Source organism: Mobula birostris, chromosome 16 (genome assembly GCF_030028105.1).
Source record: "Mobula birostris isolate sMobBir1 chromosome 16, sMobBir1.hap1, whole genome shotgun sequence".
Taxonomy (NCBI): domain Eukaryota; kingdom Metazoa; phylum Chordata; class Chondrichthyes; order Myliobatiformes; family Myliobatidae; genus Mobula; species Mobula birostris.
In genome coordinates, this window is record NC_092385.1 from 64151643 (window position 1) to 64166571 (window position 14929).

At 41.4% G+C, this 14929-nt stretch overlaps 1 protein-coding gene across 4 annotated transcripts in view; it reads left to right on the top strand.

Moving 5' to 3' along the window:
* ift122 (intraflagellar transport 122 homolog (Chlamydomonas)) overlaps positions 1 to 9659 on the top strand; it is a 166783-nt gene extending 157124 nt beyond the window's left edge. For 3 of the 4 annotated variants that reach the window (XM_072280751.1, XM_072280750.1, XM_072280752.1), the window contains 4 exons: positions 3257 to 3385; positions 4673 to 4746; positions 6052 to 6216; positions 9249 to 9659. In XM_072280751.1, the coding sequence (XP_072136852.1) occupies positions 3257 to 3385; positions 4673 to 4746; positions 6052 to 6216; positions 9249 to 9338 (458 nt within the window). In that variant the 3' untranslated portion in view covers positions 9339 to 9659. The remainder of the gene's footprint in view (positions 1 to 3256; positions 3386 to 4672; positions 4747 to 6051; positions 6217 to 9248) is intronic. The other variant, XM_072280753.1, reaches the window with a different exon arrangement.
* The last annotated feature ends 5270 nt before the right edge of the window (positions 9660 to 14929 follow it).

Genomic DNA, 14929 nt, shown 5'->3' on the forward strand with positions numbered 1-14929 from the left:
TCTTATAATCTTATAGACCTCTATCAGGTCTCCCCTCTTACTGATTACTGAATTTGCTTTCACTGACTTTATCCGTCCTGCTCAGAGTACCGCACCCCTGCCAATCTAGTTTAAAACTTCTCATGTAGCATTAGCAAATTTCCCTGCAAGGATATTGATATCCCTCTGGTTCAAGTGCAACCCTTCCCTCTTGTACAGGTCATCTCTACCCAGGAGTGATCCCAAAGGCCAAGAACTTAAATCTCAGCACCCTGCCCAGATGCTCAGCCATACATTCATCTGGCCTTTCTTTCTATTTCTGACCTCACTAGTATGTGACACATGAGTACTTGGAAGTATTCACTGAACCTTATCACTTGGGGACCTTCAGAGGATTAACTATGGGGAGGAATGGAAGTAAAATATTACGTACATGAACTGCATGTGCAGTTGTTAATGTCATGTATATGGCTATGTTGTAAATGTAAATTGTATTATCACTTGGAATTGATTGCCACTGTAAACCTTTCACTTGATGAAGTGTCTTCAGGCTAAAGCATTAACTGTTTCTCCTTCCACAGATGCTATCTGACCTGTTAAGTGTTCTAGTATTTTGTACTTTTATGTTGCTTATGTTACATTAGCCAGGAATAGTCCTTGTCCTTGGAGCTACAGGCAGCTATTTAAAGATTTACTGTATGTACAGCTGATGAACAGATGTAGTCATTTCCCTAAAAATGCTTCAAGACCTTAGGGTTGATTGTTATCCCATGGCCCCACTAGGTTTGTTTTTGTTCTATATGTGTGCTAAATCAGCCGCTGTAGCCGTACAACTAGCAAGATTCCCAGATACCAAAACTCCTTAAAAGGGTGATGTCATCAAACATAATTGTGTGAGACCGAGAGGAGCTATGGAGGCAGTAGCTGCTGACTGAAATCAACTCCCTTTGCAGTTCACCGGTCATCAAGGTCCACCCTTTGCAGAAGCTGGGACATGAGACTCGAACCAGTCTGACACTTAGAGCCATATTTGTATCTTCATCTAGATATGGGTTTACGGTACTGGTGTGTACAACTTTTACATGACACGGATTGATCAGTGCCTCATATTAGGTTGCAGTACTGGTGGGAACAGATCAGTTATTACATAACACACTAGGGTGCATTACTGATAGGCATGCATCTTTCACTGGATAATGCTGGCATGTTGTGCTAGTATACATATTAGATTAGATTATGAGCACACTCAGTCCTCTTTTATTGTCATTTAGAAATGCATACGTGCATTAAGAGATGATACAATATTTCTCTGGAGCGATATCACAGAAAACAGGACAAACCAAAGACTAACACTAACAGAACCACATAACTATAACATATAATTTCAGCAGTGCAAAGCAATACCATAATTTGATGAAGAACAAACCATGGGCACGGTAAAAATAAAAGTCTCAAAGTCCCTGAGTCGATCGACTCCCGAGTCCTCGATAGCAGGTGGCAAAAGGGAGAAACTCCCTGCCATAAACCTCCAGGCACCGTCAACTTGCCGATGCCTTGGAAGCAGCCGACTACAGCCAACACTGAGTCCGTCCATCCGAAAACTTCGAGCCTCCGACCAGCCCCTCTGATACAGCCTCCCGAGCACCTTCGACCTAGCCCCGGCCGCTGAAACAAGCAAAGCCGAGGATTTGGGGCCTTCTGCTCCGGAGATTCCGGTTACCACACAGTAGCAGCGGCAGCAAAGCAGGCATTTTAGAAGTTTTCCAGATGTTCCTCCGTGCTATCACACCCGTCTCCATCAAATCAGATTGTGCACGGTCCTCTACTTGACAGATTACAGATATCATGCACTGGAGAGGCCGCGTGCGCTGCCGTCGAGCCACCATCTTCTCCCATATATTAACCCATATATCATGGGTTACATTGGTGTTCAGCACTGCTGGGAATGGTTCCAATTCTGTATTGCACCAGAACTAATTACTGGTGGACACAGATCTGGTACTGCATAACACCAGGGTCATTACTGGTTTTTACAGGTCTGTCACTTCATAATGGGTATTGTACTGAGGGTGTAGGCCTGGTACTGCATATAATTGAGACATGTTGTTGGAGGGCAGGAGTTTCTTCCTCAGTAACACTTATTGTATAAGGCTGAGTATTGGTGGCACAGATCTGTTAATGTATACCACTTAAGACCATAAGACATAGGAACAGAATTAGGCCATTCAGCCTAGCGAGTCTGCTCAGCCATTCCATCATGGCTGATTTATTATCTCTCTCTCTCTCTCAAACACCTTCTCCTGCTTTCTTCCTGTAACCTTTGGCGCTCTTACTAATCAAGAACCTATCGACCTCTGCTTTAAATGACTTGACTTCCACGGCTGTCTGTAGCAATGGATTCCACAGATTTACCACTGTCTGGCTAGAGAAATTCTTCCTCATCTCTGTTCTCAAAGGATGTACCAATATTTTGAGGCTGTGCCCTCTGGTCCTAGACTCCCCCACCACTGGAATCATCCTCCACGTCCATTCTATCTAGGCCTTTCAATATTCAATGGGTTTCAATGAGATCCATCCCTCCACCCCCATTCTTCTAAACTCCAGCAAGTACAGGCCCTGAGCCATTAAATGTACTTTGTTCATTAACCCTTTCATTCCTGGGATCATTTTCATGAACCACCTCTGGACCTTATTCCGGATGAGGGGCACAAAATTGCAAATGCAATCTAACCAATGCTTTTAACTTTGTATAGTACACGTGGGAATGAGTTTGATGCTTAATGCTTGGGTACAGAATGGTGGACACAAGTCTGTTGTATGACCATCAGCATTTATGCTATGATAGACCTAAATGCATGATGCAGTGGGTCTGTCACTGTCTAACACATGGATATGGTGGTGTGTGCAGGCTTATCACGGTACATAATAAAAAAAATACAACACTGGAACCACTTAACACATCAGGATTGTAAGCAATAAGGGACATTACATACTGAAATAGAAGGGTGAAATCTGGAATGGAGACTAACGATAGAACAAGATACCTTATCCTTAAATTTCATGATTCCAAAAATCTATAATTATCAAAATATTCAGATATTACAGGACTCTGCAAAATGCCATATGCAATAAAAAAATAATATTTCACTGATGGTGTTTACTGACTTAAAAGGTTATTTTTCAACTTCTAAGTTCAGACCCCTGGCAGTTTTGATCAGCCGTGCTATGTTCCCCGTTTCCATTAGTTGTTCACCTCATAACTTGTGTGTGCTTACAGAGGTACTGCCACTTGTCCAGTTCTATTTGGAAGACGGGATTACGGATGAGGAAGCAGTTGCACTGATTGATCGTGAAGTGCCCAGCAGAGAACTGAGAAAGGACACCTGGCAAGAAAAGAATATTGGCGGTATCCATTTTGTTCTATCATTCCATGTCATCTAAACAGCACTTTTTTGTGCCGATAATTAGCGTGGCAAGGTTGATATCCATCCCCCATGTGAAGCTAGCCACTGGCCAAAGCTAGAGTTGCAATCAACGTAATCATGAAAATTCCCAGAGAAAATTGGGAACTCAATGGAAAAGAATAATTAGGCAATAATAATCTGACTAGGTTAATTTCTGCATTTACGAAATATTAAACACTGGTGCTGCTAATAAGGAAAATCATTAACAGCTGCAAACCTAACTTCTGTAGACAACTTCTAATGCCTAAAAAGAAATTAATTAGTCCTCTGGATTATTGAGTACATCATCAGCCCAAAGAAATGAGATAAAAGAAATTATGACCATTAAATCTGTGAAAGATTTTGAAATGCAATAGCATTTGTTAGCATTTGCAAAGTGTGTATCTATAACTTTGTTAGCATTGTCATGGAAACAGAGCTGGGTTGTCTACAAATCATTTGACTTGCATCATCATCAAGACTCACAAGAGACTTTAGCATCTAAATGCAAGAAAAGTTAAAATTTTAGCCACAAACAAACTTATTTATGAGCTGTGGGTGGGCACAGTCAGTTATGATGTGCAGTATTAACTGTGTGTGGGGTCCATCTTTGAATCAGAAGGTTGTAGCTTCACGCCCCACTCCGGAACTGGAGATGTAACGGCCCATTCTTCTCTGAACCACCTCGCTGTCCATGCTTGGCAATCTTCTGGCCGCAAAACCCGGTTACATGGAATGTAGACACGCTCCAAGAGGATTGCTGAAGCCCAGTGAAGAGCACGACACAGCGTCATGGAGGAAGACTTGCCCGTAGAATTACTTTGGAGCCATTTAAGGCCTGTTCATGGATATCATAACTGCCAGAGACAGATTCTTTGAGAATGTCTCTATCATTTGGGGGAAAAAAACAAATTATAAAAATTAACATTAATTATTGAAAATAACACTGAAAATGAAACACATTTAAAATAAAAAAAAAAGTCATCTGTTTTCTTTTGAGATTCCTGCATATACACAGGGGATCTGACACTCGGCACAGTTATGGCAGCTCTGCATGAATTGTCAGATTTTCAAAACAAAGCATTCAGGTCAATCTAGGATTCTTTAGTCTTGTACTGAGATTCTGTTGCATTCAAAGGTGTTATCTTCCAAGTGAAGTTTTAAGCCATCTGTGGATGCTGAGATGGTGCTTACTGTTAAAATCTTGCATTTTCCAATGTAATTTGAATTATCTCTTGTACACTTCCTAGACTCTCAAACTCTACAACTTGATGGTACAGCCAAGATTGAGGCAGACCCATTTACTGCAAAACTAAGTTTTGAGGTAACTAGTTATGAAAGAAATTCAGTTCACTATAAAAATTGTTTTATCTGATTTCACAATAGAGGAAGAGGGGATAATACCAGAGAAACAAGAGACTTACAGGTACTGGAATCTGGGAACTCAAATAATCAGCAAACATATAAAGTGCAGACTAGATACCTACTTATATATCCTTGATCGTCTCCCATGTCAAGGTGACATCCAATGCAACCAGAAGAATAACACCTCATAGTCCTGATGAAGGATCTTGGCCCAAAACATCTACTGTTTATTCCTCTCCGTAGAAGCTGTCCGACCTACTGAGTTTCTCTAACATTTGATATATGTTGCTCCAGATTTCCAGAATCTGCAGAATGAGGGGAGGTTTGATAGGGGTATATAAAATTATGATGGGTATAGATAGAGTGAATGCAAGCAGGATTTTTCCACTGAGGCAAGGGGAGAAAAAAGCCAGAGGACATGGGTTAAGGGTGAGGGGGGAAAAGTTTAAAGGGAACATTAGTGGGGGCTTCTTCACACAGAGAGTGGTGGGAGTATGGAATGAGCTGCCAGACGAGGTGGTAAATGCGGGTTCTTTTTTAACATTTAAGAATAAATTGGACAGATACGTGGATGGGAGGTGTATGGAGGGATATGGTCCGTGTGCAGGTCAGTGGGACTAGGCAGAAAATGGTTCGGCACAGCCAAGAAGGGCCAAAAGGCCTGTTTCTGTGCTGTAGTTTCTATGGTTTCTATGAAACTACCAGGAGAAGTATTACAAACCAAATTCTCATTGGAATTTCATGAATCTGCTGTTGCACTTATGCAAGATCAGGGGAAAAAGTGGTTCTGAGGGCAGGCAGTTTTCCTGTTCAATAGGTAGGATGTACAGAAAAAGAATGTCCAATTTACTTTCATTAATAATCTCAGTTAATGGACAATGCACATTGATGCTTTGGGATCTTGCACTCACCTGTTGGAATTATATGTAATTTCATTTTAATAAAAATTAGAAAATTTGCCGCTAAGTGAGATTGCAAATATTTTTGATGACGGAAAAATACTTAGTTATTTACACCTTTGTCAGGATGTGCTCATTCCTTGGGAAGTGATTTTAAGGTAGCATTAAATTCTTATTTTCCTTCCTTTGACACAAAGTCAGAATGCTGCACTTGGGCAGGTTACACTGGAAATTTCCTGATCATTTCATAGGATTTCATCATGAAAGGTGTGCTTCATCTGGCACTTGCAGGAATATTCATCTTATTGGATAAACAATGACCATGATCTCACTGATGTTCTCTCCCTGCATTACTTTTGTGGCAGCACGGAAGCTCAGACTTTGTCCCTGTGGTTGTGAATAGGGAAGTACTACAGTCAATGAGCAAGAGGGATGTTTTGATTAAACGCTGGCCAAAACCATTAAGATGGCACTACTATCGCTCTCTGTTACCTGATGTCTCCATCACAATGTGCCCCACGTGTTTCCAGGTAGGACTGCGTCTTTAGTTAGATTTCTATCGTCTCAACATAAATGTTTATATTCTTGTTTCTCATCATTCCACCCCACTCCACCCAACTTAAAAATCTGCCCAAATATTCCTCCCTTATGTTTTCCACACATCGTGCTCATTCTTTTTTTTACCCTATTTAAGTTTCTTTTGACACCTTTATTATAAATTCATGCCCATTGGTGCATTCTCCTTATTTTCACTTTTTTTTGCGTTGCACGTCATTTTCAATGTCCTCTCACTCCTGTGATTTCTGTGTACCAACTGCCTGTGTCTCCAATCATTCACGTTCTCTGATCCTTCCAATTCTTCACCACTCTCTGGCTAAATAAATCTCTCTGTATCTCTGTTTTAAATGGGCACCCTTCTATCTTGACTTTGTGTTTTAGAAATGGTTTGTAACTTGGAAGTCTCTTATAAGATAGAAATCTTCTGAGAGTTTTAAATATGTGGTTTGGTTTTAAATGTATATCACTGAAAATAAATTACTGTGCTATATGGTAGTATATCCACCTTGATTGGGAGGGAGGACCCACCACTCAGTGGATATTGGCAGCTAAACTCATAGTGGAAGATTAACAGGGAAGTGAACTAATATTTGAAGATTAGGTGGTTACAGTATAGCCTCTCTTTAGTGAAAGTATACATAGCTATTTATATCGGATAGGGCTATAAGGTCTTTGTTTGAGTTTGGAACTTTGCAGTCAGCAATCCCAATAGTATCACAATGCCCTCTCCACCCTCATTTCCAACAAGCCCACTGACTACCACTGATGTTCAAACTTTACTATTGGTTGCTTACACGAGGAATTCTGCAGATGCTGGAAATTCAAGCAACACACCTCAAAGTTGCTGGTGAACGCAGCATCTCGAGGAAGAGGTACAGTCGACGTTTCGGGCCGAGACCCTTTGTCAGGACTAACTGAAAGAAGAGCCAGTAAGAGATTTGAAAGTGGGAGGGGGAGGAGGAGATCCAAAATGATAGGAGAAGACAGGAGGGAGAGGGATGGAGCCAAAAGCTAGACAGTTGATTGGCAAAAGGGATATGAGGGGATCATGGGACAGGATGCCTAGGGAGAAAGAAAAGGGGGAGGAGGGGAAACCCAGAGGATGAGCAAGGGGTATAGTGAGAGGGACAGAGGGGGAGAAAAAGGAGAGAGAGAAAAATAATGTGTGTGTGTATATGAATAAATAATGGATGGGGTACAAGGGAGAGGAGGGGCATTAGCGGAAGTTTGAGAAGTCAATGTTCATGCCATCAGGTTGGAGGCTACCCAGACGGAATATAAGGTGTTGTTCCTCCAACCTGAGTGTGGCTTCATCTTTACAGTAGAGGAGGCCGTGGATAGACATATCAGAATGGGAATGGAACGTGGAATTAAAATGTGTGGCCACTGGGAGATCCTGCTTTCTCTGGCAGACAGAGCGTAGGTGTTCAGCAAAACGATCTCCCAGTCTGCGTCGGGTCTTGCCAATATATAGAAGGCCACATCGGGAGCACCGGATGCAGTATATCACCCCAGCTGATTCACAGGTGAAGTGTCGCCTCACCTTTGGATAACCATCGAAACTGAATGCAGTAGCGAACTGAACGTGAAACAACAGCATGAGATTTTTGCTGCAATGATAAAGTACGACTTTAATTTTGAAAAGGTACGTAGGTTTAGGGGATATTTGCAAGATGATTTGAGTCCTTACAAAGAACTGTATGATAGAAAAATGCGCAAGGCTCAGCAGTCGAGCAAGCCTTCCACATCAGCCACAGCAGACGACGAACTTTGACCTTTGACATCGAGGTGGGCAGTCATAGGAGAAGATGAGCTGCCTGCTCTAATGGAAACAGATGACGAGATGACACCCCAGTGTCCCACCGCCCCAACACCCAGCCACGGACAGATACCGATTTGCAGAGAATGCAGCGGTAGCGGGGAGGCACACAGCACATTTTTTAAGAAAAAAGCCAAAATAAACATGCTAATTAATTAGGTGCCACCCGACACATAATTGTCGGCCCAGATCAGAGACGACGCAATCGGAAATTGGCACTGATCTGGGCCAACAATTACGTGCCGGGCAGCACCTAATTAATCAGCATGTTTATTTCGGCTTTTTTCGTAAAGATGTGTTGGGTGCCTCCCGGCTACCACTGCACCGCTGTGTGCTTCGAGGCAATGTATCGGTCGGTGGCCTGGAGGGTGGGGGCCACTGCACCACCCAAACTGCGACTCAGGCTAACACACCATCATCAGTGTGCTCGGCGCTGAACCAATTCCGGTAAGTGATACTACACTGTACATACATTATTTCTACTTTATATAAGCTGTGTATTTTTACATCTTATTTAGTATGATTTGGCAGCTTCATAGCTTAAAGGTTACTGGAGAGTGCTTGCGCCATGTTTTTGCCAACAGCGCTTGCGTGAGATTTTCTGCTGATGGCGCTTGCATGAGATTTTCGCTACGGAGAACAGTGCAGTAATGATTGTGGAAAAGTATTTCTACTTTATATAGGCTGTGTATTTATCATTCCTGCTTTTACTATATGTTACTGTTATTTTAGGTTTTGTGTGTTATTTGGCATGATTTGGTAGGTTATTTTTGGGTCTGCGAACGCTCACAAAATTTTCCCATATAAATGGTAATTGGTTCTTCGCTTTACGACATTTCGGCTTACGAACCGTTTCATAGGGACGCTCTACCTTCGGATGGCGGGGGAAACCTGTATACCTTTAATGTATTTTCTGGAAAAAGGCAATCAAAACAGAATATAGCTTTGTTACCTAATCAATGTGTTGTACATAATATGCCTTGTGTTTTACTTTATTTCCATATTTATAAATTGTTAATCTCATTATTTTTATCATGCTAAATTTGTAACTCAGGGATTTGTCCTTGAGCTTGCCTGTTCATTTACACCTTTAATCATATCTGGAGTATCTTCATATTTATGTTTGCATGCTCAGATTATTGTTGACAGACTGCTTTCCCACTGTTACTTTATTCTTATTAACAGATGTTCCACACTGAGGACTATGAATTGCTTGTTCTTCAGCACAATTGCTGCCCATACTGTCGCCGACCGATAGATGAACCTAATTCATAATGAGCAGAGCTGATGACCAACTGTTGTCAATACTGATACCAGCAGTAATTCAGCAAGGCAGCTGAAGATTAAGAAGGATGCTTCCATTCCAATATAATGGGAATCTGGGTGCAGAGAACTTTGCAGCAGTTTGAACGTTATTTAAGACAATTTTTGTATCCTTGAGCTGCAGAGAAAGACCACAAATGTAGCAACTCTAGTATGTATGAAATGTAGGGCAGCATCTGTAGTTTCTCAAGGAGAAATTTGGACTTTACTAAAAAAAAAAAAATCCTCAAATCACCTGAAATTTGACAGTTGTATTGAGTATTTATAAAATATGACCAATAAAGATTGTATTTTACATGATGCAACTGAATGTTAACTAAAAACTCTCAAAGGTATTTGTATGTATGACCATTTCTACTAAAAGCACTTCCTCCTGGGACATTGTGCTCATAGTATTTAAATACTAGAGGACATGCATTTAAGAGGAGGGGGGAATGTTTAAAGGAGGTGTGCAAGTTAGGTTAGACACCTGGAACAGGCTGATTCAGATAATAGAAATATTGTAGATAAAAAGTGGTATTTAAGAGGCTTTTAGGTAGACACATCAATTGAAGCAGCAGGGCCCGGGTCTGACAGTGAGGATGACCTGAGGTTTGGCCAATTTAAGTAACAGGCAAGATTGAAAAAGTCAGGGTGTTAAGGACAGACATGAGAGACAAGCCGGTGTTCGGCTTGCTGCTCCACAAGGTTTACTTGTCTCTGCGCTGAACTGAGGCTGTGGCCTGCAACTAACAGGATTGGCTGTGCACTCTGTTTCATTAATATCAGTTCTAAATGTTATTTGCTTCCTGTTATTATTGTTTGCATGATTTGGATTCTTTTCTGCACAGCGGGTATTGACGGTCTTTTATAATGGGTTTTGTTGGGTTTCTTTGTTCTATGGCTGTATATAAGGAGACAAATCTTAAGGTTGTATGTAGTATACATACTTTGATAAATTTACTTTAAACTTTTGAAATGAAGAGAATGGGGACTATGAATCATGCAGGCAGAAGGGATTTTGTTTAATTTGGTATCATGTTCAGCAGAGTGTTATACAGTTCTGTGTTCTAAAGTCCATATAGACTATATCTACTGTCTTGCCATTGTCAATCCCCTTGTCACCTCTCATGCATGAAACTATACGGATTATCCCTAATTAGTCCTTGCCTTTGTAATTTCAGATATGTCGTGTCTCTCAGAATCCCACCAATGATTTCAACTGATATTAGGTTCACCAGTCTCTAATTGTCCTAGAAGTGCTTCTTAAATAGAGGCACAACATTAGCCACCCTTGTGTCTTCTGGTACCTCACCTGTGGGCAATGATGATATCAGTATCTCTACTAGAACCTTGGCAATTTCTTCTGTAACTTCCCACAATCTTGAACTTGTCTTCCTTACAACCGACTCAACCTGGAAGTTAACACTTAAGGAATCTTGCACAAGAACTCCCAAAACCCTTTGCACCTCTGATTTCTGAACTATGTCCCCATTTAGAAAAGTGTCTATACCTTAATTCCTTCTACCAAATTGCAGGACCATATATTTCCCTACATGGTATTCCATCTGCCACTTCTTTGCCCATTCTAATCTGTCTAAGTCCTTGTGTAGACTCCCTGCTTCCTCAACACAATCTGCCCCTCCATCTATCTTTGTATCTTCTACACAAGCTTGGCCTCAACCTCTAGCAAGTAGAAAGAGAAAAGCAGGAGGCTTAGTGTGCCATCCATCTCCAGTTTCTTTCCAAGTTATACACCACTATGAACTACATTTGTTTCTTCAAAACCTTGGAACTCAGGACTGTGATTGCAATCAGTAGTGCTTCAAGGTAGCAGCTCAGCACCACAGTCTCAAGGCCAGTTAGGGTATGGGCAGCAAAGGGTGGCCTGAAACACCCACACCCCATGGTGAAAGATGGAAAAATCTAGTCCAGCAGCAATGGTTCGTGAAGATCACTGTTGATGCGATTGGCTTCAGTGGGAATGTTAGCATTAGTATTGATGCAAAGGGTCTTCTTGGGTCTTGTTAGAGGTGCTTCTCTGGAATTTTATTCTTTCAGCATTATCAGCAATCGCAGGCATGATGCCAACTATAGACTTGAAGCCTAGTGCCTGGCTATAGGTCACAAATGGGAAACAGGTAGGAGCACTTCCACGGGTCATACTTGTCCTTACACAAGACTTTGCTTACCAAGAGTAATATTCAACTGCTTTCAAGGCCAGTCCCGAAAGAATATCAAAGTCTTCATGATACTGCATGAGATTAAAACTCATGAAGCTGCAAAAATTTGTTGTGAACCTCAGAATAAGTCGATGAGGCTCTGAAGAAAACAAAGCCATCAATGGCAGAAGATATCATATAAACATCCAGTAAGGAAACAGGACATTTGGCCCATCTTTTCCATACCAGATATCAAGTACCCTTCTGTTACTAATCTCATCACCTAGCACATTGTCTTTAGGCCTCTGTGTCTATTCAAGTTTCATTAGACACCTCTTAAATTCTATCAGTGATCAGCTTCAACCACTCTTATCAGGCTGGTCATCCCAGGAATGCAACCTGTTTGGATGAAGGATATCCCAATATCCCCTCTGATCTTCTTTACCCAAAACCTATGCTATCTAGTTTTATTTACCTATTATGAGGAAAAGTTTTTGGCAGTCAGCCCTTAATCTCCTTCACACCAGTGATAACAGACCACATATCTCCAGCCTTTCCTCAAAAATGAAACGCTCCATCCCAGCAACATCCTGGTGAATCTCCTTTGCACATTCTCCAGCCGTGTCCTGTACCTTAATGACCAGAACTGTACACAGTATTCCAGGTGAGGTCTGACTGATACTTTAAGTTGGAGCTTGACCTCGTTTCTATTCAGTGCCTCACCTAATGAAGGCCAGTAGCCGTATGCCTTTCCATACCACACTGTGTACCTATGTTTGCCACCTTCGGGAATCTATGACCTTGTAGCCCAAGGACCCTCTGTTCATCAGCACTCTTAAGGACTCTAACATTCATCGTATGTGTCCTTGTCACATTAGTGCTACCAAAAATGCTTCAGAATCAGGTTTATTATTACTGACGTGTTTTATAGCAGCAGAACAGTGCAAGGCACAAAAATAACTACACGTTACAATAATAAATAGGTAGATAAATTAAATACACAAAGTCTGCAGATGCTGGAAATCCAAAGCAACACACACAAAATGGTGGAGGAAATCTGCAGGTCAGACAGTATCTATGGAAATGACTGAACAATCAATGTTTCAGGCCGAGACCCTTATTAAGATCCTGAAAACCGAATACAGGGAGTTAGGAAGGAAGCTGAGAAGCAGGACCTCAAGGGTAGTAATCTCAGGATTGCTGCCTTTGCCACGCAACAGTGAGGATAGGAATAGAGTGAAGTGGCAGATAAATGCATGGCTGAAGAATTAGAGCAGGGAGCAGGGATTCAGATTTCTGGGTAATTGTGACCTCTTCAGGGCAGGTGTGACCTGTACAAAAGGGACGAGTTGTACTTGAATAAGAGGATCAATATTCTTATGAGCAGGTACCCTGGAGCCAATTGGAAGTGGATTAAGCTAATATGGCAGAGGTATGGGAACCAGGATGGTAGAGCTGAGGATGAATCAGCAATGGATGATGGATGTAATGTGAATGTGAGAAAGGACAAGCCAATGATAGGGTACAAATGCATGCAGAGCAAAGAGTTAAATCACAGAGGCAAAATTCAAAAGGGCCAAGAATGCAAGACTGAAGGTACTGTATTTAAATGTGTAGCATTCAGAATAGGGTGGATGAACATGTGGATTTAGAGATTGGTCAGAATGACATTGTGGGCATCGCTGAGTCGTGGCTGAAAGAAGGCCATAGTTGGGAGCTTAATATCAAGGGATATACTTTATATCGAAAGGACAGGTAGGTAGGCAGAGGCAGTGGTGTAGCTCTGTTGGGAAGAGATGGAATTACATCTTCAGAAAGAGGTGACATAGGGTCAGAGAATGTCGAATCTTTCTGGGTGGAGTTAAGAAATTGCAAAGGTGAAAAAAAAAACATTATTGGAATCATATATAGGCGTCCAAATAGTAGTTAACTTGTGGGGCTGAGATTGCAAAGGGAGCTGGAATAGGCATGTAATGATGCAATTGCAATACAGGATTTCAGTATACAAGGGGATTGGGAAGATCAGATTGGTGTCAGATAGCAAGAGAGAGAATTTGTTGAATGCCTGTGAGATGGCTTTTTCGAGCTGCTTGTGCTTGAGCCTACTTGGGGAAAGGCTACCTTAGATTGGATGTTGTGCAATAACCCAAATCTTATTAGAGAGCTTAATGTAAAAGGAATTTTTAGGAGGCAGTGATCAGAATATGATTGAATTCATACTGCAATTTGAGAGAGAAAAACGTAAGTCATGAGTATCAGTTTTGCAGTGGAATAAAGGGAATTACAGGGGCATGAAAAAGAAGATTTCCCAAGATTGGGGGAGGATACTGGCAGGAATGACAGCAGAGCAGAGATGGCTGAAGTTTCTGGGAATAGTTCACAAGGCACAGGAAAGATATGTCCCACAGAGAAGGGAGTTCTCAAATAAAAGGGGTAGGCAACTGTGGCTGACAAAGGAAGTTAAGAACTGCATAAAAGCCAAAGAAAAGGAATATAAGGTAGCAAAAGTGAGTGGGAAGTTGGATGATTGGGAAGTGTTTAAAATTCAACAAAAGGCAACTAAGAAAGCTATAAGAAGGGAAAAGATGAAATAAGAGGGCAAAGTAGCCAATAATATAAAAGATACTAAAAGTTTTTTCCAGTTATATAAAGAGAAAAGTGAGGTGAGAGTTGATATTGGCCCATTGGAAAATGATGCTGGTGAGGTGGTAATAGGAACAAAGAAATGGCAGATGAACTTAATGGGTATTTTGCATTAGTCTTCACTGTGAAAGACACAAGCAGTGTGCCAGTGGTCCATGAGTATCAGGGAGCAGGAGTGAGTGCCATTGCTATTACAAAGGACAAAGTGCCTGGCAAACTCAAAGGTCTTAAGTTGGATAAGTCATTTGGACCAGATGGACTACAACTCAGAGTCCTGAGAGAGGTTGCTAAAGAGATAACAGACACTAGTCTTGATCTTTCAAGTATCTTGATTCTGGTATGGTCCTGAAGGTATGGACATTTGCAACTGTCACTCCAGTCTTTAAAAAGGGAGGAAAGCAAAATAAAGTAGCCAGTTAGCCTAACCTTAATGGTTGGAAAAGTGTTGGAGTCTATTATTAAGGATGAGGTTTTGGGGTACTTAGAGACTATGATAAAATAAGTCAAAGTCAGCATAGTTTCTGTAAAGGGAAACCTTGTCTGACAAATCTGTTAAGAGTTCTTTGAGGAAGTGATAAAGGAGAGGCAATGGATGTCGTATACTTGGATTTTCAGAAGGCATTAGATAAGGTGCCACACATGAGGCTGCTTAACAAGATAAAATCCTGTGGTGTTACAGGAAAGATACTTGCATGGATAGGTGAATGGCTGAAAGGCAGGAGACGGTGAGTGAGAATAAAGAGGGCCTTTTCAGGTTGG